We start from the raw sequence: 27,043 nt of genomic DNA, 5'->3' as shown, positions 1-27,043 counted from the left end.
TTCTAGTGGAATGATACTACTGTGATAAAACAATGAAATAAAAACTTACGTTACAAGTTTAGTTTGATCTGGTGGTTGGGAGGTAGCTGTTGGATCATCTGTAAACAAAATATATCATAACATTGATATTTATTACACATCAAAATATAAACTAGATGGTCTCAGCAAAATTCAACTCAAAGGATTTCCAAAGTTCTGACAAGCTTTTTGCTTTTGCCCTGTTAACAGAGCATCATCAGGTCAATAAACCACATTGGGTTAAATTTGATGCTAGTGGAGAAGTAAATTTGCTTAAATAGGGAGCCCTCTAGTGGTTGGGTTAGGTTTTACTTTGTTCTTTACCCACAATGCAACACTTGTCACCATTTTGCCTTGCGAGTTGTTATAAACTGAAGATTACTCTTGTGAGTGACAGTTCTTGGATGGTGTATAACTTTACATAGTGAATCAAAACCACAGTGTATTTACTTTGGCACATGACTTTTTTCACTGCACTCTGTACATTTCCTTGGTATGTGTGTGAGGGAAGATTTCTAGGCATCCTCATTGGCTTAATAGTTACATCAAAATAACATCAAAACCAGAACTAAACATAATGCCTTCTGTACAGTTTGTTCTTCCTATACCCGTAGTTATCATCAGTTTCTATTTCTCAAATAATATGAAATTTGGAGTTTGCATTGTTATGATATTGGACATGTCAAGTGGGGGTGGGTGGTGGTTGGTAAATTTATTTTTATCTTTTTTGTCTCCCTTCTCTCCAAATGGCAACTACAGTGGTCACTGACATCTCTTGAGAAAAAATATCTAGGAGAATACTAAAGAATATTCAATAGGACATACTTACAGCATTTTGAGATATTACATTTCTCAACCCTTTTATCCATTTTACTAGTAAAACACCACGGACTGTCAAGTTTGTTGCCTGGGTTACGACAATAGTTATGGCCACCTCCTATCTCTGGGTATGCAGCAGCTGTTAGAGCGTGTGAATGTGGCTGTAATAACAAAAGATTTTAACACATTAAAACACACATACAGAAATGTAAAATAACAGCAATAAATCATACACTAAACAATCAGGCGACAATAGTTGCTAGGCACACTAAACAATCAGGGGACAATAGTTGCTAGGCACACTAAATGATCAGGTGACAATAGTTGCTAGGTACATTTGCATACACTTTTGGAATGTTTATTTAGTAGTTTATTAATCCCTGTTGTTATCATTGCAATATATGTGATCATGTGGCTGTTGCTATGGGCAAGGTCTTGTTGCTATGGCCAATAGTGTCAAAATGTTTTGAACAAAATCTGTAGAATATCACTTGTAAAAACACCACCAAATTTCAGTCTCACTAAGAGTTATAAGTTTTTGACCAAAATTCACATTTTTACACCTATTTTGCATATCACAGACGAGATCATTATATGTTTAATATTTCTTCATCTATACAACCCCATTAAATTTTAGCCCAATCTGCTCAGTAGTTTTGGAATTACAGATTTTTAACCAAAAAGACACATTTTTAGTCCTAATTTGCATATTGCTTATGGAATCATCATGTCATGAACAGATCTTGATTTACAAACCCTTATGAACGTTCGCACCAAATTTCAGTCCAATCTGCTCAGTACTTTTAAAGTTTAAGTTTTTTGACCAAAAGTGACATTTTTTTACCCAAATCATATACCTGTGATGTGATCATTTTGCTTTGAACAACTTCTCAACTAGACACCAAAAGTAATGTCACCACCAAATACCAAGGTCTGTCGGTTTTTGAGTTTTAAGTCATGCATGCACACACGCATGCACACATGCACAGTCATACGACATATCAAGTTTTCCTTTCTGGAAAACTATGTCTTTTTGGATTCTTTGTAGACAGTTCTTAAACACTACAATTTAGTACAAAGTGAAATATTTGTCTTGTCTACAAACGTAATTCTTTAATTTGACAACTAAATCCAAATTTAGGAGTTTATATAATTTGATGACATGGAATAAATCACTTACCCAGTTAGATTCCCACGGTTGGCAATCATAGCCAGACTCAGTCACATTGACTGTACCTCGATAACTCACTCCTGAGTTTTTGTAGCATGTATCTAAAAAGGATAACAGTGCAATCATTATACATGTTTATAGTTGCCATGGCAGCCTTAATATCCATTCAGACAAAGACACTAGCATGGTACACCACAGACAAGTAAGAAGACAGATTGGTAATGGCCATTTTTCGAGTTGTTAATCTGGGGATTTGCAGCTCGATCCTTGCCTCGGGTACGCTACAAGGGTCTCTTGCGCTTTCAACGTTACACCGAAAGCTACATGAGGGTCTATGCATTCATCACTCATGTCAAAATGAACACACAAGTTGTTAACGGGTTCCTTGATCAATTTACCAGAGTGGAGTTTCCACCAGCCCCACAGCGGTACAAGTGTGGCCATGAGTGAAACTGTACAATGACACACATACCACATGCTTTGAAAAATGATGTTTTAACTAATATAGAAGGCAAGCTAGCTTCACATCATAAAATATCTCCAATATGATTGTAATTTTTCTTGGAAAACAATGTGTCGTCTTATTGTATGTTTTGCTTTCCAGCATGGTACCGAGAGTCGATTGTTTTTATTTTGATTCATAACATGCATGTACTCCTGTCGCAATCAACGTAAAAAGACGCAACACTAACTTTTGTTGCAATAGCGGACTACCTGGAAAATTACCTGCATCATACCAAACACATGTTTATGTATATAGTGTCGGTCGACAACACAAGACGGCATGTGTTTATATGTCAACGATATTTGATCTGAGTCGGCTTCAAGTTCGCATGAGAGTTCAAGTGCCGATATTGCAAGTTATCTATTACATTTATGATTCTGTCAGTAGGATAGCAAACTTTCCCCTTCGAAATATCGCGTAGTATCGTGTGGTTTGTTGATTTATGCGAGAATATATTGAATTCGGGCAGATTCACACATTTGAAAGTTATTTCCATGACAATGTTTACCCGAGGCTATGATCGAACAATGGGAGAAGGCTTGTTGCCAATCTGTCTTGTTACTTGTCTGTGGGTACACACATAAGGGCAACTTATGAATGGTCAAGCATAGACATTCATATACAAATACTCTTTATTTATACTGGATAGCTCCTTAAGTATGCAAACACTTATCTCCCAAGAAGTCCACAATGAGGGCCAACCCTCATGGATTCAGTGTTAATGCAGCAGGAAACCTGAATTCCCTGGGAAAATCTGTGTTGTTCGGTAGAGTCAAATTGAATGACACTCTTCTTACTTACAGCGTGGTAAATGTAATCCAACCCTGAATGCGTTCAAACCCTGACCGCAGTGGTATGAAGCAAGTGGTTTAAACACTCGGGTACCGACAACCCAATGACAGAAATGCATGTGTATACTACATATACACGAGGACATACGCAAGCATTCATTGAACATGCATGCACACACGCACGCACGCACGCACACACGCACGCACGCACACACACAATTATAAGATCTTAAAAGTCCCACCTGGTGGGGTTGGACCCTGATTAGATTGAGTTCCTGGAATGTTTAAATCTACACAATTAGATACACCATCATCTTTCGGAAGGGTTCGGCAGTCAGGAAGCATTCCATACGCAATTCCATTGTCTTTTAGCAATTCAAACTCTAATGGGCATATGTTTTGTTCTAAATGAAGACAATCATCGTTACAAATCTCTCTTGGTGTTGGCTCCGATTGCCTACTATCACACGGTGGGAATGCATAAAAACACACAAATGGTATAGCATATTCGAGACAAGATTCACTGAAACCACTGCTGTCACTGGATAGCATTCCAAATGCCATGCTTAGACGATTCTCGAGGTAGTTTTGGGGAGCCAACGGCTCAATGTATACATCCTGAGTTCGTAAGTATTCTGAGCAAACTGTTCCAATATATGGTTCACACGTTGCTGTACTCACAGTCCTGAAATGCAAGATTGGCAGAGTTAGTTGTTAGGACAGACAAAGTGACTTTATCACAGTGGCAAAGCAGAAGTTTAATGAACAGCGCCCTCTATGTCATAAACTAGATATGTTATAGCAATAAACAACTGTACTTTTCATTTGCTGTATCCTGTGTTGCATTCCAGTAGATTATACCTACCAATCTATAGATATTGTCATTACCTTATTTTCAACTTTGTAGTTTTTTGTAATTTCCCTGAAACAGGACAGTATTAACTACGAACAGTTCAACTCGCAATATTTTAACATGGACCACAAAGATGTCAACTTACCCTCGTTGTGGTTGCACTTGTGAAAACGACTCTGTGGAGAGACAAATCACAAGAATATTAGGATAATTAAAATGTGACATCACGGAATACTGAATGTGCATGACACACACCATGTGACAACATGACTTTCTGTAACTATCAAAATATGATAAAGGGAAGCAATGATTTTTGTTTTCTCCTTTTTAATCTTAAATCTAACCTTGCATCACAGTGCGGCAACAAAATACTTAAATTTAACTGTGTTGTCGGGTTTCTTACGGTTCATACACAAAAACAATTCGTTTTCTCTATTGACCAAACAGAAGTGTAAATTTCAGCACCTGAGTTACAGAAATGAGTATAGCGCCCTCTATTGGTCAAGAGTAAAACATGGACCTACTCATACTCTCAATTCACATCTTTTTGACAGTCATACCTGATGACATGTTAAGATATCTATTAGTGGTGCTGGCAATGAAAACTGCAGGAGTTGAGTACACCTACACCAAAATGTCTCTCTAAATTATGTCTGTCTGACATTTCTATGACAAAGAATTCAAAATACAGCATTCAAATGTCTGTTAGATCCCCAAATCTGGCTTCATCCCAGCCGACATGTTGACTCTTTGCTTTATAGCGGTAACACAAATATGTCTCAAGAGATGACAGTTGACTAAAATGTATGACAGAAATAGTATGAATAATAGGTACATATAAACTGATTACTCATTCCATTTTGTGCTAACATTTCAAGCCTCTCAAATGTAAAGTTTAAATACTGACATTATAAATAAGAAAACCAACCTACCTTCATCAACAAAAAGAATTGCTGTCGTTGTCTTGGTTTCATAACCATTACTTGCTTCACATTTGTAATATCCTGTATCACTTTGACGAATGTTTCGGATTTGAAGCTTAGATCCCCAATCATAGGTACGTATTTTATACCTTTCTTTGCTCTCAATAACAATATCGTTGCGGGACCACTGATACACAGGTGGAGGTTCACCCGTTATTCTACAACGCAATGATGCTCGGTCTCCTGGCCGAAAGTGTTCATTTGCCATTTGTCTTTCTAAGTTGAGGTAGTGACCACTAAAGAGAAAAAACAGAGTTTCAAATCATTTGAATTTGCCTATCACAAATGAGGGACTGTGAAGACAAAAAAATCTGCTAATGTTTTCATTTCTTCACGACCTACCTCAGTTTGTGGCTAATATTGATAGTGAAAAAAATTGTCTGGCAGAGAGAGCTATAGAAACTATTGGTTGTGAATAAATGAATAGTCCTAGGTAATAAGTACCTGATAGGATAGCTTTAATTGAAGGAAAAGGGATTCAAACATTGGGTTTTTGAGTTCCAAGTCATTCCTACCTAAACAGTTTTATCAATTTTGTAACTTTCTTTATTATATTTATTAAATTTTAATACACAATAACTCTGTTGAATTGTTTTTACAGAAATCAACCAAATTTCTGAAGAAATGTCAAATTTGTAATTCAAAATGATGACATTTTCAAGAAATTCAAAATTCTAGAGGTAGTTTACAATCACAGCTTTCAGACTTTGAATCCTAATAAGGTCATATTTGATGACTAGAAATTCATCCGACGCCAAGATGGTGGACTGTGGACTGACGACAGGACATACCACCCAATCTACAATGTTTGTTCTTCCACATGACTTAGCCCGGCCATACTGTACCTCTTTCTCTTCAGTTATAATTGACCATGTGTAGCACCAATTTTCTTTTTAATTAGCTAGCTATCATACCATTTGCCTTCCGGCTATTCCCAAATTAAAATAATACAAGATCAAACAAGGACTGCAAGTATTTCAAAACATGATACTCTTGGCACAGACAGCCTAGACTGGGTAGAACATTGTTACTGGTCCAGTGAATCTTGATTGATATTACTTCTTGAGTTTGATCTAATTTTCAGATTAATCATCACATACAGATTCACAGTCAAGTGCTGTCATTGTGCTCCTTTTCAGAACCATCTTCAAAGTCAGATTCCTAAAACATGTGTTACAAGTGACCTAAATTTTAGAATCATCATCACATGTAGAATCTACACACAGTATGCTGTGCTGAGCTCAGCTGAGTTGAGATGAGTTGAGTTGAGTTGAGAGCTGAGTTGAACTGAACTAAGCTGAGCTGAGCTGAGCTGAGCTGAGAGCCAAGTTGAGCTGAGCTGAGCTGAGAGCTGAGTTGAGAGCTGAACTGAGCTGAGCTGAGCTGAGCTGAGCAGAGCTGAGAGCTGAGCTGAGTTAAGCTGAGAGCTGAGCTGAGCTGAGCTGAGAGCTGAGCTGAGTTGAGCTGAGAGCTGAGAGCTGAGCTGAGATGAGAGCTGAGCTGAGCTGAGCTGAGCGCTGAGTTGAGCTGAGAGCTGAGCTGAGCTGAGTTGAGCCGAGCTGAGCTGAGTTGAGCTGAGTTGAGCTAAGCTGAGTTGAGCTGAGCTGAGCTGAGTTGAACTGAGAGCTGAGTTGAACTGAGAGCTGAGCTGAGCTGAGTTGAGTTGAGAGCTGAGTTGATCTGAGCTGAGTTGAGCTGAGTTGAGCTGAGTTGAGAGCTGAGTTGAACTGTGCCACTAAAGCATTGTAATTGTTAGACCACGAAACTACACATTTATAATTAGTTTCTACTTTTCACCAAAAACCTCATAAGACCAGCATTTTGAATTAATACTGATTTTACTTCACAATCAGTCACTCTATATGTTCAGAAGTCTTTTTCATTGTGTTCAACATTTTGTAACACAAGGGGAGGCAAATAGTATATAGGTTTCATACCAAGGTTTACTACCCCAAGTATGGTACACGGTATGGAAATCTGCATCAGTTTTTCAAGAGATCCCTTCATCATAATGCGGGTTTCTAAACCGCAGCAATAAACACACAGCATTTTAATGAATTCTGGGTGCATATATAATTTCCTAAACAACTTGCATAAAGTCATATTGTATTACCATAAAGCTGTACAATATAATCTAATTTAAATCTTGGTGTACATTATCAGCTAGCATGAGAAGTTAATTAATTATGGATTTATTTCATTACTTCATCTAAATTGTCGATATCAAACTTCAAATTACAAATTCATGAGATTCTGAGTTCATCTGTGAAATAAAATCCTGAGGACAGCCACAACCAGATTAACCTGGTTGCCTTGAGGGAATATACTACAGTCAATTAAAGAATGAACTTACTTGGCGGAATTTGTAATCCCTGGAGACGACGTGGGACCTTCACTACTACCTCCAGCCTCTCTGACAGTGCCTACAATCATAATACAAAGGATTATCATTAATAAATTCATAATTATAAATCAATATTAAAAAAGAAGATTATAGCTTGGCTTCCCTTGGGGTCATCTCATGTGTGTTAAGTCTCCGACTCTGTACTTTACAACATGGCATGACTGCATTAAACTTAAAGAAAGTACATAATGGAAGACTGCTTATTTTTATGTTTGGTTAAGAATTTTGGAAGTAAAGTATGCCTAGATAATGTAAAAGTGCAAAATACTATGAAACAAATTTACAAAAAATGTTAATAAAATATGTAAGACTTAAAGTAAAATAACACAAGGTGCACACCACTGTAAACAGACCTTTTTATGATTACAATGAACAGAAAAGTGGGTTGTTTTTTCCTGTTTTCAGTTAATTGTAAGAAATGAATGTACACTTTGATAGGGTCGTAATTAATACATGTAACACACTTGGTTTGTCTGGATTGTCTATTCACACTGAGTGATTAGGGAGAAATATCCACTCATTCATGCATGGATAATTTGCTTTCCTTGTAATTCACCCCCCTACTGTGGAATATAGGATGGACCAATTTGAATGTATAGAGTGGGTGTGAAATGTACCAGCATTCCAAGACATGACAGACATATAGGCAAAGCTATGCATCTCGTCACAGTCTACAGACTTGGCAAAGATGCTACTAACAAACATACAAAGCTATGCTTTATTTTTAAGTTTGACAATTAACAGCCATGAATCAACTCTGATGACTATCATCATTATACAAGCTCATCAACATCTAGCCAAAGCCAAAACTCATCAAACCATCAAGCCAAAAGTTATGCAAAGTTTTTAATATGAGTATGTTCTTACAAAATGTTAAGTGGCTAATGAGTGAAAAGTGTCTTTTACAATCATTAAAGTTTACGTAGTTATGACATGCTTAGTGGCGTCACACAACTATGTTTTAATAAGATAACAAAATACAAACTATGCTACATCATCGCAAACCACAGCCTCCTTTACGGCACCATCCAAAACGTGCCGTCAATGCAGTGTCGCAGAAGAAATAACAGCTCTGGTTTGCGAGAATAACTATGCCAGTACACAGATCAGTTTATGTTCTCGATTTTCTACAACATTAATTCTTTCCATCAGACAGACAGAAAAAATGTCAATCTTGAAAGAAAACCTCTTTGTTTTTATAGTTCTGTCATAAACCTGTCAAAATATTTTTATACCTAAAATATAATATTGCAACTGTAATTAAGTACGGTAGTCTGCTAGTTATCTGTGACATGTTAAACTGTTAAGGCATCCATAACTGTTGAGGGCCTAGACAAACGCTAATAATACCACTAAAAATTGTGTGAAATTTCTCAGGTATGTGAGCTGGCATTTTATTTTGTTTTGTAGTTGACCATACTGCATACCTAATAACTATGTATGAAAGCATCCATATGTGCATTATATATACTTGGATGAACAAGTCCAGCTAATGAAGCTAAGGCCTGATCAGTTTACACACACCAAGTCTTACTTGCAATTCTTTGGTGTGCAATAAGGCCCACAAGTTCATTTAATTGGTGATCGGATAACATGCTAGATAGTCTATGTTTGGTGCTTGGATCGTGTCTCGAAGTTTTATATACACACCAACCCAGGCACAGTGTTGACTGACTGTTATTTTTTAGGAAACTGTTATCCGTCATCAGATGAACTGATTACGAACTATAAACTACAAAGTATACATTTCTTGTTAATGGTAACTGTAGAACGACTGAGGTACTGACATTTTTTTTTCTTTGATAAATTACATACTCAGTTAGACTAATTCACAGGATCATATACACACATACTTAACAGTCTCCTTCACAAGCCAGAATTTATTACAAGTGATGCATAAACAACTAATAGTTAATACTTCATCCACATCACTCATCATTCACATATTTTCTCAAATGAACTTTCAATGACTGAACAATTTATCAATATCACCATTTTCTCACCTAAACTTTCAATGAAATAGTCATTATAGATACACAAATCCTGCACAATATATTTCCAAATGACAGAGTTTTATACCTGTACTCTTCAATTCTTCAACATACGGCCAACAATATGTTTATATTTTGAGAATGACAACAGCAGAAGAATTGCAAAAATACTTTTGTTCTCAATATTTCACAGTGATGTGTAGTTACAGTGAACATGGTACGAGTACGAAAATCTTTTAAAACATATGGTCATCGCTACGGTGTGAAATCTAGAGAAACTACACACACAATACACTCAAAATGTACACTGTATGATCTAAATATTTCAAATGTGTAATTGTATTTGTGTATTGTTTTAATAATTTGACATACACAAATTATTACAGTAGTTTGGGCATAATATTGAGAATAACTACAGCAATGGCCACATTGGAACCTAGAAAACATTCATTTGAACAACCAAACTAGAATGAGAAAATAAACCTATGAATATATAAGAATGGTAAGATTCAATTCAAAATATAGCTAACTATGATGGGAAATAGATTTCTTAGTAAAATTTAGATGTAATATTTCATTTTACAAGTAGAATTGAATGACATCCGATACTTGGTGGTATTTTACTTTCATGTGGAAAAGGACATCTTGGTTTGTATCATATTTTAAACTGAATTGTCGACGTTTGAGATAAAAAAAGTTGATAACAATTAAATCTAAATAATTTTAAAATGTTAATCCCTCCATATTTGTTCTTTGACAGCAGAATGGGGTAATCCTTCAAAAAACTATGTCTAATTTCACATTTGATTCATACTAGAAAATTGAATTGTGATGTTCCATCTGTTGGGGTGTATAAGTAAAAGCTACATGTATGTGTTATCAATGTATTGATTCTGTCTACCATAGTAAGTTAAAGTTGACAGGAGAAGAAAATACATTGTTAAATTTGTCGACAATTTTGATCTGATCTGAGCAAAATACATAAAATATTCAACAGTATTAACTCCTGTTGGGAAAACTAGCCATTAGTGTAACAAGCCTTTAGGCTCCTAAGTTCCATCATTTAATACTAAGGTCAAGCAAAGGTCACATCATTTTGCAAAAAGCTTGTATGCACAAGATGAACACTCTCTCTTGTTAGTCACAAAGGGTGGAACAGAAAATACCTACATATTATCATACAACGTTAGTTAGTAACCAACCACAATTGTTTCCTTATTTTTTTTACAAACAAGGTTTGTTAATCTGTCATTTACTTCATTTTGTATTTTAGTTAATAATCACTATCAAAAATTTTTACTCAATCAAAACAATTATTAGTACATTATTTTGAATATTTTAATGAATTTACATAAATTGACACTGTGTCACATATGAAGACTAAATGAAGCAGTCAGTGAAGTGTTGAACATTATCTACGTGTTCTCAAATTGAGAACTGTGATCAAAATTTTTAAAATATCAATACCAATATATCAACACTGACTTCATAAACAGTTATTTTCTTACAAGTACTGCTTGTTCATAAAAGTTTGACCAAAATTTCCCAAAGAAGTACTGTAAATCATGTTCTATAAATTAAGTATTGCGACCACCAATATTGGTTAAAAGAATTTTGGCAAACACACAATTTTGATGCCAGTATTGCAAATATCTCAAAGAGCAAAAATAGTGGAAGACTATTGTTTATAGTCTCGGTTACCCAGACTCTTGTTTGGGAGAGGTCTCGTAGGCAGAGCCCCCAGCGGTGAGTCTGGGTAACAGAGACTATGTTGTTTAGAAAGTACTTACAATCTAAATGCAAGAAACATGTATTTTTTGTCTCCTTACTGAAACATGAACCCGTATTTATTTTAAACATGGAATCCAGCTATGCACTGGGTAGTTCCACAAGTATTGCCTGACAGAACCCTACCAGGATTACAACAACATTATTACTCCACAAAACCTTAAATGTTTCTGTTTCTGTTACAGACATATTCTGTACTGTTCACAAATCACCAAAATTATATTCAGTTCAGAAAATGCAAGATTTGAGTATGAATACAAACATCGCCAGAACCTGTATAGCGCCCTCACAAGGCTGTAAATGGAGAGGCCAAAGAACTCGGTTCTAATACTTGGAATTCAAAAGTCGTAAAAATTGACTATTTTCCCACACATCCTTCTCTGACAAAATTTCCATCTCATCGTTGACAGGTTTTATCTTTTGATTCATTTAAAGTGCTCTATGATTTTTATCTCTCCCTGTTACACCACACTACAGCATCACTACAACCAAGGACTGTTTTATTTCTTATGCTTGACTGCTCAATTTTCCAAGTCAGCAGGCAAATAAGATTACTCTTGGTATGTTGTTATGAGTTTTTATAACATTGCCTAGACTGTGAAACATAAGGTCCTGTGAGGCCTGTATTCACACTGTAGACACCATCAAATTATAAACTATCTATATTCAGATAGATCACACTTATTGGAGGTGACGTACAACCTTCTGCAGCCCTGCCTATCTGCCTTCGTTAGCTGGAATGCAAAATAGTGAAATTCATGTCTACACACTTCAAACATTTCAGTAGTTGCCTGCCAGCTGAGTAATTAGGCATGGTTGACATTTTATTACTTATTCAGACCATTGACAAACACGGCTCCTTTTACCACGATAGACTAGAATCTACATCAATACAGAACACAATTTTTTTGATTATTTCACTTGTACAATATATGACTTATGTACAATAAAATGCACATTCCAAAAATAGACATCACACAAATATCATTAAAACATTATCATTTAAGTTGAAAAAACTCCAAAGTAATCTTTCTAAACATTAAAATAGAAATTACCCAAAATAAAACATCACAAGAACACTAACTTCCTACATTTAAAAAAATCCTGAGAATTTTCTGCATACAAAAATGGGGAGAAAATTTGTTCGGTGAAAAATGGGGAGAAAACTTTATGCAGTGAAAAATGGTGATAAAACTTTGTGCAGTGAAGTACAGGGAGAAAAGTTTGGTGTTGTGACATTAGAATTTCATTCAAATGAGTGGACTAAGGTGATCAAGTCAACAATGTTAGGCCATATCTTAATGAAATCAGAGAAGAGTTGAGATCATCTCCGAGACCCCATCGCTATGTAACTGCCCTTTCTTTATCTATGTCTCCTCTTGTGACCTCTACTTCATAAATCAAACTGCGTACCCCAGAAACCCAATCAGGTAGAAATACACCTCGGCCTCAGATTAACTAAACACCAACAAACTGGTGTTTTTCTAAACTCAAACACCCTCAATCTGTACACACCATCAAAAAATTTCACAACAGTGTCATATTTTCATCATATCACTAAACAGGTGTTTTTAGCATTTCTGGTGATAAAAAGTATCATTTATACGAGTCAGCTGTTGTAAGATAAATCTTGAAAAGGAACCAATACAACAAGCTTGTCATAGGTTTTTTTTTGTAGCTAAAATTCATGGTTCAGTGATTTGGTGAACTGGGAGTAACAGGGAGGAACAATGGCTGGAGGGGATAAATAAAAACCTCCTATTGGGGAATGCTTTCATTACCATCATGATGCATGACTTCAGAACTGTAGAGACAACCTACTACTCTGACATCTCAATCTACCATCTTATAAGACCGCCGTAACCATGGAGATTTGAGAGCATATTCTAAGCTTAATCCTCATTCATTAGTTCAAAGTTATTGTGCCTATGTTTCTCCCATACAATTATGTGGTCATAAATCTCCATTCTTTGTGTTCTTGTGGTTTTGATCTTGTAGGTCCCTCCATTTAGGATATTTGTAATTCACACTATTACAGTACTTGAATAGACTTATACAGGTAGACAGACAATGTCATCAAAAGTAGTGGAAAACTCTTTTCTCAGGAAATACCACTCCCTCTTCCAGTTAAACTCAAAACACACTACTGAGAGTCATCCACAAAATTAAAAATCTATTCAGAGAGGACAATTGTGGTAGATTGTAATAACCAGAGTCTACAGAAAAACAGAGTTTACACCTCAACTGGTATAACCCCCCCCCCCCCCCCGCCCCCATAGAGGTACTGTTTAACAGTCAAGCCTTATCGAATTTCAGTTTTTACCAAATGTCAAAAACATTATTTTCCGTACGATGTTGTCACAAGAGGTTAAGAAAGTGAACATTTTCTGTTCTGTTGTTGGAGTTAGCTACCAAGAGGGGGAATATGAAGCATAGTGGCTAGGTAGTTTGATGTATGATGGTTCATTTACAAGATCGTTGTATCAAGAAAGTGCTCACACTGTGGTAGTCTTGATCTGGAGTGAAAGTTTAGAATTCCTCAACTAACACATAGTTCATAGATTTTTACAACCTGAATGTCATTAACTGATACAAGATACTATCAACACTGAACTGTGATTGGACAAGAAGAGTCAGCTGACAATCACTAAAGTTACAAAAACAGGTCCCATGGCATGATAACAATTCCAGTTTACAGATCATTATTTTAGCCTTATCACCTACCATGATGGTTTAATAACAACAATTTTGGACTAATTTGATAAACAAGAATTATTAGTAACACTGTTACTAATAATTCTTGTTTATCAAATTAGTTAACAGGTACCACTTAATATCGTGCACTTTAAATACTTTTTTTTGTAAAATAAAATTGGGTACATGTAGGTCCTGATTTATTCTTACTTCTCATTCACTGATGGAGGATAGTTTTTCAATAAAATGGAAGGTTTTGAAAAAAACAATTTTTTAATTTGAGTTTATAATGAAGAAAATTTTACAAAATTTTGTTAGACACTTTGTGGCTCTAGTATCTGTATACTAGCCAATATCTGCAGAACTCTCCTATTTCAGAGAGAAAAAAAAGAAGAAAGTTTGTAGTAGCATAAGAGAAAAGGATTGTACAACATAATAAACAACTGTAACAGTAATACTGCAAAGATCACTGACCTTGGAGCTTGGAGCCCAGGATTTACATCCTGTTTTCAGAGACCTATCACGCACCTCACATATGGACACATGAACGCAAATCATTTTTCTGTTTGAGAGATCCTACACACAACTGATATTATGATACCAGTCATTATTCTATTTTAGAGACCCTTCACACAGCTGACATAGATACAAGTAATTAATCTGTTTTAGAAACCCTTCACACAGCTGACAACCAGTCATTATACTATTTTAGAGACCCTTCACACAGCTGACAACCAGTCATTATACTTTTTTAGAGACCCTTCACACAGCTGACAACCAGTCATTATACTATTTTAGAGACCCTTCACACTGCTTACATACAGAAACACTTCATGCAGCTGACACTATAGTTACAGGTCATTATTCTGTTTTAGAGACCCTTCACACAGCTGACAACCAGTCATTATACTGTTTTAGAGACCCTCACATACATGTAGCTGACACATGAACACAGATCATTTTTCTGTTTTAGAGATCTTTCATGCAGCTGACATGGTTATACATCACAACTCTCTCCAGTACGTTAATGCATGGAAGAAATTAATGAAGTTACTGACACTGAACCGACCCAGGTATTTTGTCCGTGTGAAGTTTCCGGTTAGCTGTTGTGGAGATGAGTGATATATTGTGATACGTGTTGTGTTGTTAGCTTTACTCATTGAGTAAGGAATGCCAACAACAGTTCAGGTCTTTGCTACTGAAAAGCATGTCCATAAAGAAGCAAGCCTGTCAAATTAGTATGTCTTTGCTACTGAAAAGAGACGCAAATTAATAAAATCAGTATGTCCAAATAATCAACACTTGCAGAAAGAAACTGCATCACGCTATGAAATATCAGTTAAAGGTAGATTTGTGTGTTTTTAATCTACAACCATCTACCACGGATAGACTTGCATGTTTTTAATCTACAACCATCTACCACGGATAGACATGCATGTTTTTAATCTACAACCATATACCACGGATAGACTTGCATGTTTTTAATCTACAACCATCTATCACGGATAGACTTGCATGTTTTTAATCTACAACCATCTACCATGGATAGACTTGCATGTTTTTAATCTACAACCATCTACCATGGATAGACTTGCATGTTTTTAATCTACAACCATCTACCATGGATAGACTTGCATGTTTTTAATCTACAACCATCTACCATGGATAGACTTGCATGTTTTTAATCTACAACCATCTATCATGCATAGACTTGCATGTTTTCAACAACAACATCTACCAGGGATGCAATTGCATGTTTTTCAACAACCATACCATTTATATGGGGTAGTTTTTGCATGTTGTAAATTACAACATTTATTAGCCATATGTTTGTATGTTAACAACTGTATGCCATGCTCTCTCTACATAGCACAGTAATTCCATTGAGACCTAAACAGATCAGTCAACTCCAGGGACTGAAGTACAACTGTGGTATTGTCATATAATATTCCAACCACATGGGTATTACACTTGTAAGAATGTGTCATTTTTTTAAAGACCATATGGGTTTTAAGCTGTCATACACATTTACGATATAAGTGAGAAAACCTGTCATATGTACATGCATGCCCAAAGTATGCCCATAACACTGAAGCAAAATACTATGCCATCACAGATGTTTTATTGTGACACTACATTTTTAAATAAACTGTGCCACTTCAAGTCATTATTGTCATCACATTGAAAGGACACATATCAGGTTCTTTAAATAAGCTTTTCAATAACTTCATATTTTGTACGGCTTTCTTTTCCATGCCACATTTGAAGACTGTGCCACATTTTACGAGAACTTCTTAACCACTAGGAAATTCTTCCATGAGTGCTACTATTCCCAGAGTCGTACCTAATATATTTAAATGACAAATTATACTTGATGCTTTACACCAAAAATAACTCACTGTCTAATGTGACATTTATTTCTTATCATACCCTACTCTTTTTTCAACTTCTTTTCCCCTTCACCAATCAGTTTTCAAGTTTTACGGAATAACAACGTCTATCCATAAATCAGAGAGGTTCATAAATGAAATTAAGGGAAATACAACTAAAAATACCTTGTTGAAGACCTGACATAGTACTCTCATTTTTACGTGAATTTTATGTCACTGTAAAATATGCTAAACATCTTCATGTGGAGAAATCTGGGACATACTGAACTAAGGTGAAAGGTCACAATTACTGAACTAAGGTGAAAGGTCATGATTTTGATGGTTAACTTTTGTTTGTTGATGCTTAATAGAGTTGGGGTGATAAATATCTCTTATCACTAAACCACTGAAATAGTTTCTTTTGGCCGCTTCTAGCTATTGCTGACTTCCTACAGATCAGTTAAATGGATGGAAAACAGTCAGGGTCCAATTTACATGTATTTCTTTGCAAAATAGAAGGTAATTACTGGCAATGCAAGGCCTGATGATAGGTCTGTAATTAGTTTAATTACCCATCCATTTGTTTGGTCTAGCTGGCCAACACAATTTCTACCCTTTCACAGGACAAACAACTTTCCAGTGGACAAAAATGTCAACATGTTATTGTGGCCAAGTTGACAAAACTCAATCTTTTTTAGGATTGGAAATACAGCTTTCACAGCAAGTTGCACAACAGATTACTCTGTTTTTCAACATTCAGTTTGAAAATTTGGATGGCAGAGTTCAGAGATTATGTTCCTCAATCCCACTTGAAAAGGCTTACACGGTAACAGTAATGGCCATGAATAACAATCAGGTAGGGACGAGATGACTTCCTATAGGACAGAAAATAACATCATAGTATGACCACCTTGGTGGATTGGCTAAATTTTTCTATGTTCATTCAGACGACCTCTTTGATGACTTAATTCTAGTTGCATGTTGAGAAACGCTGGAAGGGTTGGAAGGTATTCAAACTGGAAACGCAATCTTTGTAATAAGATGCAGCAGGGCAGAGCATCTTTGCAAGCTGAATGAAGATAGAGAGAGGCATGGTAATAAGCTTTATACCGCACACATTGCAAACACACACAAAAGGAGAGAAGAAAATAAAAGTATCTACACACCCTCAGGGTCTTCCATGGGACTTGGATGAAAAGAGCTCTTGAATATATTAATGAGTGATTGGTGCATCAACAGACAGATTTGATGAATGGCATAGCAGCCAAGTCAATCATCAGTTCTACACTATGGATCCTACCACACAAATTAACTTTCAACAATTGCCCTGTACTGTGCTAATTATACAGATAGCCACAGACAAAGTCAGCATGGATTTTATTTAAGTAAATAGTCACTGGAACTTCTCCGACCCAAAGAATAAACAAACAATCTGGATGTCACATCTGCTCTCATAGCAATCAACTTGAGATTGTCCTGAACATGTAAACTGTACCTCAAAAGGTGTTTGTCAGATATTCAAATGACTTCAAACTTTTTCTGTAGTACGTGCATTTCCAACATTCCTACAATTGTTACAAATCCTGTCCCCTCTTTTCCATTCATCTTATTCTCTACAAATTCCCCTCCCCTCTTTACATTCATTCTATTCTTTACTAGCTCTCCAGCACCTTGCAGCTGAAGTAGTAATACCTACTCACTACCATTGTTTTCTATTTAATTGCCGGTTTCTCTTTCAGGCTATGATTGATGCTGCCTCCTCCAATCCCCAGAGTACAATGTAACACAGAATATACAAATTCCAAAACTCCCACACAGCATAATGTGTCTCTTTTCTATACCTGAGAAACTGAAAAAATACTTTCTCCAAGAAATAGTTGCAATAGAGACGCAAATCCCCAATCTTCTTGACATTTTGAACAAACCAACAGAAAACAGTAACCTAGATAGGTACAAGCCAGTTTATACATATTAGCTCTGTGGTGAAGGAGTTTACACTTTCCTCAACTATCAACCTGGTCTGGATAGCCTTATATAACCAGGGTTTCAAGAATACCACTGGGAGAAGTATTTGTTCTGTTTTTGATTACAAGCTTCACCATAGTACATGGTCTGTGGTAGATTTGACGTTGGGTTCTACCAGATCTACATGTGTGGTAAAAATGGCTGACATATTTGACTCTTCAGTTAGCACTAATTACCACGGACTATTTTTACCATTTGACCCACAATGTTAGTATTGGTTCCACACTTTATTGTCCACTGCTTCTCCATCCGCTACTACGATTTCATCAACACGTCTGAAAAACATGCAACTTCCAGATGTCAAGGAGCAAGTGTCAACTACAGAACTGTGGTACCCTTTTTCCACAACAGCTCCGGCATTATCAATGTGGCTGCCACAGGGCATGACCATGGAAATCTGTTTTGGCATAGATTCATGTTACCTGTATATCATACATATACATGTACATGTAGTTAGTCACCTTCAACTTCACACACTTCATTGATGCTATACCTCCTATTCAGGATAATCACACAGCATAAAGCTATCACCTATCAGTTCGCACATTTTTTGTGCAAAGTCTAAGATGGATATATTCATGGTCACAAATTCAACTGTGGGTTCTATAGGAGTTGTTTACTCAGAAGGCAATCATGTATGGTCTATATTACCCATTTTAACTCAACAGGGAACTCCTGACAGTTTGCAACAAAGGAAATCTTTAATCCGTAATCGCATCAAAAACACGTTTTGCATCTGCCATACTGTGGTATTGTAGACTCTCTTGGTTAGCAACTAAGACTTCTGCAAACACAAACTATCATCTCCCTAATCCTGGTCACCTATATTTCCCATTATTTGATAAAATGTGTAACCTAAATGTTAGCATTCAACCTCCATTAACAGATCTCACATTACTACATTATCAATAATTTACACACAAACATTTTCATTCTATGACCTTTGACATCAGGTTAAGATATCTCACAGTTGCACATCTATCATGGATTATCATTCTTTTACACACCTGGAAATCACACCTGGCGATTACACCTGGGCCACCTTTGATAAAAACACTTTGATTCAAAGTGACACTTCAGTGACCCAAATTACTTTGTAACACAACAAATATTGCATGCTTGATGGAGGTCCAGCTTTGAAAGACATTACAGTCCACCACAAGGACAAAAGATGAAAGCCAGTAAACATGAAACAAGTCACTAAAATTATGGATGAAAATTCTTGCATATTTTATTAAGTTTATTGCTTGCAATTACCTCATCACCATCTACAGACCCACTACTTTGAAACTCAATGACCCAAAATGACATTGCAGTTATTCCTTGCAGGCATAATGACTGCCAATGTGCGTACTGGACTCATTGCTGTAGGGTGTTTATGCATTCATGAGCACACAAAGACTTCATATTATATAGTTCCACACTACCACATTCCTTGTCACAAACTTACAATCTTAGTCCATACATGTACACTTTGAAAATTTGGCAGACTACACATTTGTACACATCTTGAAAAATGCATATTTTGAAAAATTTGACAAGTTTAAAAGAATCTAATCTTGAAAATTTAGAAAATGTGACATATCTACAAAAAAAGACCCCATCTTAAAATTGCATGTTTTCAAAATTTGACAAATTCAAAAGAAACATATATCTTACACCTTCAAATTACATGTTTCAGAAATCTGACTTTTTTGTAGCATATTTGACAGGAAAAGAGTAGCATACAAATACCATGGCGACTTCACATCACTCATGCTTTGCAAATTGTATAGTGTATGCTTGACTTTTGCCTATAACTTTCAATTTTTCACAAATAATTTTCAATTTTTCACAAATTTTCAACCATTTAAACGTCACAGAATTTGTAACTGAATCTTTGTTTCTGTAATTACCTAATTAAGAATTTTTCACCGATTGATTTGTTTGAATGTTGTGTTTGATTATTATAGTTTATACATTACAAGATGGCATCCATTTGATATCACATGGGCATAACTGTCCTCGGTTACTTGACAAGAGGCCTGAATATTCTTCATACATGCTATTCGTCTTTTTTCTTTAACTGCCATCATTATGAAAGAACCATTTTACACATACCCTTTTCTTCTTTCAATATTTAAACAATGTAAATCAAGTGATTCACGTACATATTTATGTGAAACAGTTTCCAAAAAGACAAATAGAAATAGATAAACTTCTGACATCCAAACCCAGTTTATTCGACTCCTTTCAGTGTACATGTAGCACAAAACACTGTAAACTGGTCAATTCACATATATGCCCTCTAAGCCAATTTGATGTGCCACTGACGCGCACACTTTCTAGTGACGCACCAAAATTTGGTGTTCTCCTATCTCTTACTATGTGGTGACTCACAAGAAATGACAGTTTCTATCATACTGACTAACAACAACAACATTTGGCTATCATTAGAGGGCACACAGAAACCATTTTGAAGAAGACAAACACAACCAGATAAACTTCTGACATCCAAACACAGTTTGTTCAATTATGGTGACATTACTATGCAGTACGCCTCTAGCACTAGTACTAGTACTAGCAATGGAAACAGCCAACTACCCAGACTGTTGTTAGTATTCAACATTTTCACCTACTATATACATCTGGCATTGCAGTTTGGTCTTACTTTACCAAACTATTGGTCGACTTGTTATTGTTGGTGTATGTGTTAAATGGCCGAGGTGACATCAATCAGTTTGGGCCGCAACCAGTCTCTCTGACCTCTGTATATCTGACAAGTATTCATGGACTTACTTCATGGTAAGGTGTTGAGTGACATTTACCTGATGTTGTCTTGGGTTTCAGTACGTTCTAAAGTTGGCGTTAACCCTTTCAACAGAAGTCTATACATCCTAGAATTGGACACGCTACATTCATGTAGCTACAACACTGTCAAAGGATAGCTTTCCAAGCCCTAGTTTTGATCACGCAAGTCATGGTCTAACAGAATTACTGACAGAAAATATTGCGATTGATTCTTTTCTAGATGAACCTCCTGACCTGACACAAATTCAAAACATTGTTTAGCTGCTGTCAGAGGACTGTTTACATTCAAACTTTCTACATAACATGACATTGATGACTAAATATAAATATTCTGGGTAAACAAAACAATCAAAAACTTTGGTAAAATGTACAAGAAAGTACTTTCTTCATGGATAAAATGAGTTTTTTAAAAATTATTAAAAGGCTTTTGGAAATGGGCTGAGAATGTTTAAACCTGCTAAAAAGCACTATCACGTTAAATCTCAATTTTTTTCCCTTTGCACTCAATTATGTACAGTTACAGTTTCAGTTTGATTGACCAGAAATAAAAAGTAAACATACATTTTCATCTATTTCATTTTTTTACAATAAATACCATGGAAAAACTTGAGGTACACCCACTTCAGAAATCTTTCTGTTTCAGTGTATGCAGTGTACTGAATATGTGCAACTTTCTTCTCATTTTTTTAACAAGATTTTTAATGTAATAAAATCGAACAAATTCAGGTCAATTACCTGTACAATGTATCTCTGAAGAGACAACATTTTTGGTATATTAGAGACAGCCTGGTAATTTTAGAAACATGTAAGGTCAAGAAAAGCATTTGCAGAGAATCTGGTAAAAGTTACTTTTCATTTCTACAACTTATGACATCTCTCACCCCAAGTTCACCCATTATCCTTGCAACATATGACCTCTGACTCCATATGACCAAACATCACTGGTGATCAAGTTACCAGATTCTTTTCTGTCTGTGTAATCCTTAAGATTTCATTGTTGAAATATTACTTTAAGGAATTGCTCCAAAATAGAATAATGGCTCATTAAAATCTGTGTCAATATTTCACTGTTTGGATAGCTTGGAGGAGTCCATTACATACCAGAAACATCAATAGAAATTTGACAAGACGACATCTATCTTGGAACAAAAAATGTTGTCCACATGTATGTGAGCACCCAGTTGCAACGGAATGAAGAATAGGCAGTATTTGAAGTCATGATGTGTATCTCCGTATCTGTACCAAGCCCTGAGGAGCTAGTATACCTGTCTACAGTTGACAGCTATACCACAACATTTGCTTTGCAACATTGTGAACTGTTAATGTGAACAGGGATATATATACAAAATAAAATGTACCAGTCCACCGGACAATTTAAAAACAATGTCTGTCTCAATCAGAAATGTGCAGTCAGTCATACAATAAATTTGAGATTGTGTACATGCAATGTTAATATATTCAGTCTAATTTGAAGAAAAGAAAGTTTTTTGAAAGTACTGTATACCATGATATTATACTTGCCCATATTGATAACCAGTTGTGAAAATTACCCCTCAAAGACTACAAGTATCTATTAACCAGGACAGCCCGGCAGAAACATGGCCATTTGTTACAGTCTCTATATTTCCACCCTTCAATCAATCATCAACATAAAACATACCAAAATACAACATTTATACTAAGACACAAAGTGACAGAAGCACCGGTTACCATCCACACGTAAAGCTCACTGCAAGGTACTGGTACTTCCAAAAATTAAGTTTAACACTAATCTGACTTTGTACGAAAATAACTGACCAAAATATATTTCTGAAAGCTAGTTCAAACAGCGGTGTATCTGCTTTATTTTGCCATGGTTTTCAGTGGTTTGTCCACGTCCATTATCAATATTCATATCTTAGCATAACTGCTACACGATTCTTTTCAAATTTTGATCGATTTGTCATAGCTAAAACTTCATTTTCTGCACTTGCATGTATGTACTCATGTTATCTGGTTCTATGTACATGCATGTTTAAATATATATATGGATGAACTTTAGCTCCGTTCTCGATTCTAAATATGGCTTCATTGTTGATCTAATAAGTGTTTAAATGTGAGAAGGCCAACACCTTTTGACACAGTTAAAGTTTCAGTTAACAGAACTAAACAACTTAAATAATTATTAGGTATGGATGAGCATTAGGAGAAGAATCAGTCTTTTCCTGTTATATTAGGTCAAAGGTTACCTCACTCAACAGCATGTGGAATTTTACACACTGATGCCATTTGTTATTGTACAATGGCTGGTTTCAATAATATGGCGTCTTGTTTCCCCACTTTTTACTCTGTATGCCCTCTCACTGGGTGCCAACAACTTCAAACAGTAATCCTCACTTTTTACTCTATATGCCCTCTCACTGGGTGCCAACAACTTCAAACTGTAATAGCATACTATTACAGACACAATTATCCATGCTGGAAACAAACTCTTAACTAGGCTAACTTGGCTGAATGCAAAACAATCTAAGTTAACACTGGAGTAGATTTGAACACCATCCTGTCTCCAGAAGGGTTGTGGCTGATATAACTGATCTAATTGCACAGCCTGGAATGGCGCCATATTCGTCGACACTACGACACCAATTGCTAGTAAACTGACAGTTTCATGTAATTGGTGACTACACTGAACAAACTGTAATCCTGCTAACAATCTGTACTTTGACTACTCTGTGACACTGTGTTCGTACATAAGGCACGGTTTTTTTAGTTGCCAGTTTAACTGCATTCTTAGCACTTCTTTGAATGGTAGACAACAAGGCTGAAAGGAAAACACTGGTCAAAGTACACCATAAAAGAAGGTGACAGCAAAGTATTATGGACTATAAATCAGAATTACTTGTGAAAGCCGACTCATTCTTATGTCATTCCAGTAAGAGCGGAACAGTCACTTTTATACAAACACGTTAACGGTTTCAATCATTGCTAGTCTGATACAACAAATTCAGATTACATCCAACACAACCCTCATTGAACACATTCAAACAAAACTATTTTCCTGATATTTCATGAATTATGCTTTGCAGAAAGTATAATTATATTATTCCCCAATATTTGTCTTCATTCAGCTGGAAAATACTTGTGACCTAAGGGTTGTCACTACTTGTCTAGCACCTCATAGTGACTAGGCCCCTTAGGTCACTTGTATTATTCATTGAGGAATAATATCTAAGTATTTTATAATGTATGAAAAATTACCAAACAAAATAAAGACAACTAAAATTCTTCCTAAAATGGCTGTAGTAACTACTGTTGTTGAATTTTGTGTCTTAGAAATTTTGTTGACATTTTCCATTAACAAACTTACTTGTTTTCATGATAATTTAAGTTACGTGTTTTAATAAAAGTCTGTCATCAGAATGATACCTTCATTGCTGAAACTTTAATACCAGTAACAATAAAAGGTCCAGGAATTACAACCAGTAATAAAACGGGGATTTTTTTTAAAGAATATATTGTGAAAACCTTTCACTCCTTTGTGAGATAACTGGAACCACAAACAGTATTACTAACAACTCCCCCCCCCCCCCAGCTCTACTTACATTATCTGATATCCTTTAATTTTTCCCTTTTACTAGTAGATTCCTTATCTGTGATATTTAAATAATAGCGGTTATAATTTGTGTTAAAGTCAATAGTGGTTGGTATACAAAAAGGAATAGATGAACTCTTTAATGTCAACCCCAAGTCAGGACATGCACAGCAAGTGATCAAATTACAGAGATACAGTAAAAAGAAAATAAATGATTACATGAATAAGTAAATAAATGAGTGTTTATAATTAGATAACTATGACTGTGTTTGGTAGAGTGTCAAGGATAGAATCTGTATAACAAAGCCACAACTATTTACACTGAAAGCTGTAACATACCAACAAGACAATACTGACATCTGACTCATATATGTATGCCAATGACCTGTCCATGGAAGGCAAAAATTGAAACTTTCAGACAAGAAAAAGGACTATCTGTTGTGAAAATTGTCAGGCAACAAGACTTGTTATGGTAAAAACTTTCAGACACGATCATCCATGGCAATAAAAACTTTCAGAAAAGACAAGAATCTATCTGCAGTGAAAACTTCAGACAGCAATACCCTCCATGATAAAATTGCAAGTTTCAGACAACAAAGGGAACTACTAGTATATGTGGTGAAAAAAGCAAACTATTAGACAACAAGACAAGCTACTACAACGATATGACTCAACCCAAGGAGGGTTACATTTGAAATGCAACATTTCAAGACAACAAAATAGATATTCCCCTGGTAAAACAGCAACTTTCCTACACTGGGAACATGGGTACTTTTTAATTATAACATCATGTCGCCGTGGTAAAAATGCAAAATTTCAGAAAACAAAAACCAACCAGTGAATGAGGATTAGCCTTTTTTAAATAATGAGTATGTTCAACAGAACGGAACTCCTAATACAATATACTTTTTTTGACATTCTGCTTGCCATCAGCTGAAATATTTATAACAACTAAATGCCACCAAACTTGTATTCTTGATGTCAAATTTAAAATTTAACCCAGAAATCAAATGTAGTCAAATTCTGTGGGAAATGATAAATCTACTGTCGTAACGCACTCACTTTTATTACAAAGGATCTGAATGTGACAAACCACAGACAAGTAGAGGAAAGACTTCAGTGTCTGTTTTCAAAGCACGATAATTATAACCTTATTATTACAAGTAACGGACCTTACAACTACATAGCAGTAAGGGAATGATGGAACCCTAAGGTTCTCAACAAGAAATTAAAACATGAAGTCAAAGTCTAATAGTGATGTAGGTATCAAAATCATTCTCTCAAAACATGGCATACAGGTTTAAAATAATTCCCTTCGGTTTGCAAGTATGTACGACTAATCTGAACACAAGATAGAAGTGCTTCACTGTTTTTGACATTTCTTGAGATTTGTCATCATGTTTTTGATCCTGCTTTACAAGGGATTTTTGGCAAGGATGTTTTTTCCATAAGCCGAGTTCAAAAATATGCTCCTGGTATGGCCATACATGTAGTAGCCATGTCCCAATGTGTAGAATAGATTTGAAATCGAATTGAAATTAGTTCTACTGTCCCCGTCACATACACTAGAACTGCTTTGAAACAATTGAATTCAAATGGTTTGAAACCACAGTAGGAGGTGGTTTAGAACTGATTCAAAGTGTAAATCAGTTCAGAACCAGTGCAAAAGCAAAAGGGACTGAATCAAATTCACTGCACAGTTTTCATCATAGGGACAGAAATGGGTTTCAAACTGACTTAGCTGAATTCAGTCTGAATCAGTTTCAAATTAATTCAGGTGAGAACAGGACTAGTATAAACAGTTACAATTTAGTAATGTCACATCTTTAACTGTCTGAATGATAAAATTTTGTCTAAACTAACTGGCATAGTTTTGTATTTTACTGTTTTGGTAAATTTTCCTCAGAACACTGAGCTAAACCAGCAGAGTTTTGTAATTGATATTTCTGTCTGTCATCTTGCTCCATGGTATGTTGACCAGATTGGATGTATCCTTCAATCTTTTTGTCTTAAGTCCTCTAGTGTCAAGTTTCCCTGTTATCCGTGCATCCAAGATGTCTAGTCCTCTAGTGTCAAGTTTCCGTACATCCAACAGTGTAAGAAGGCCATACCAACCAATCCATCTGGGAAACTAACAGTTTACCGAAACTTTACCTAGATCCCCACAGTCTTCAATGAAATTCCAGATGACAAACAATGAGATATGTATAATATACATTTCTTTCAAAATGAAGCACCATTTTACAGACATTTTCTGTATGTGTATGGGAT

At 35.7% G+C, this 27,043-nt stretch overlaps 2 protein-coding genes across 2 annotated transcripts in view; both read right to left on the bottom strand.

Annotated features, from left to right (window-relative positions):
* The window catches only part of LOC144437031 (tyrosine-protein kinase transmembrane receptor ROR2-like), a 30,637-nt gene extending 6,834 nt beyond the window's left edge, over positions 1 to 23,803 (bottom strand). Inside the window, 8 exon segments of the mRNA XM_078125898.1 lie at positions 844 to 998; positions 2,018 to 2,109; positions 3,547 to 3,989; positions 4,303 to 4,333; positions 5,090 to 5,376; positions 6,361 to 6,867; positions 7,494 to 7,563; positions 23,521 to 23,803. Coding sequence (XP_077982024.1) covers positions 844 to 998; positions 2,018 to 2,109; positions 3,547 to 3,989; positions 4,303 to 4,333; positions 5,090 to 5,376; positions 6,361 to 6,867; positions 7,494 to 7,563; positions 23,521 to 23,803 — 1,868 coding nt within the window.
* The window catches only part of LOC144436124 (ubiquitin-conjugating enzyme E2 U-like), an 89,023-nt gene that overhangs the window by 28,346 nt on the left and 33,634 nt on the right, over positions 1 to 27,043 (bottom strand). The window lies entirely within an intron of this gene.

Source organism: Glandiceps talaboti, chromosome 6 (genome assembly GCF_964340395.1).
Source record: "Glandiceps talaboti chromosome 6, keGlaTala1.1, whole genome shotgun sequence".
In the NCBI taxonomy this organism is placed as follows: domain Eukaryota; kingdom Metazoa; phylum Hemichordata; class Enteropneusta; family Spengelidae; genus Glandiceps; species Glandiceps talaboti.
This window is presented reverse-complemented; position numbering and strand designations above follow the sequence as displayed.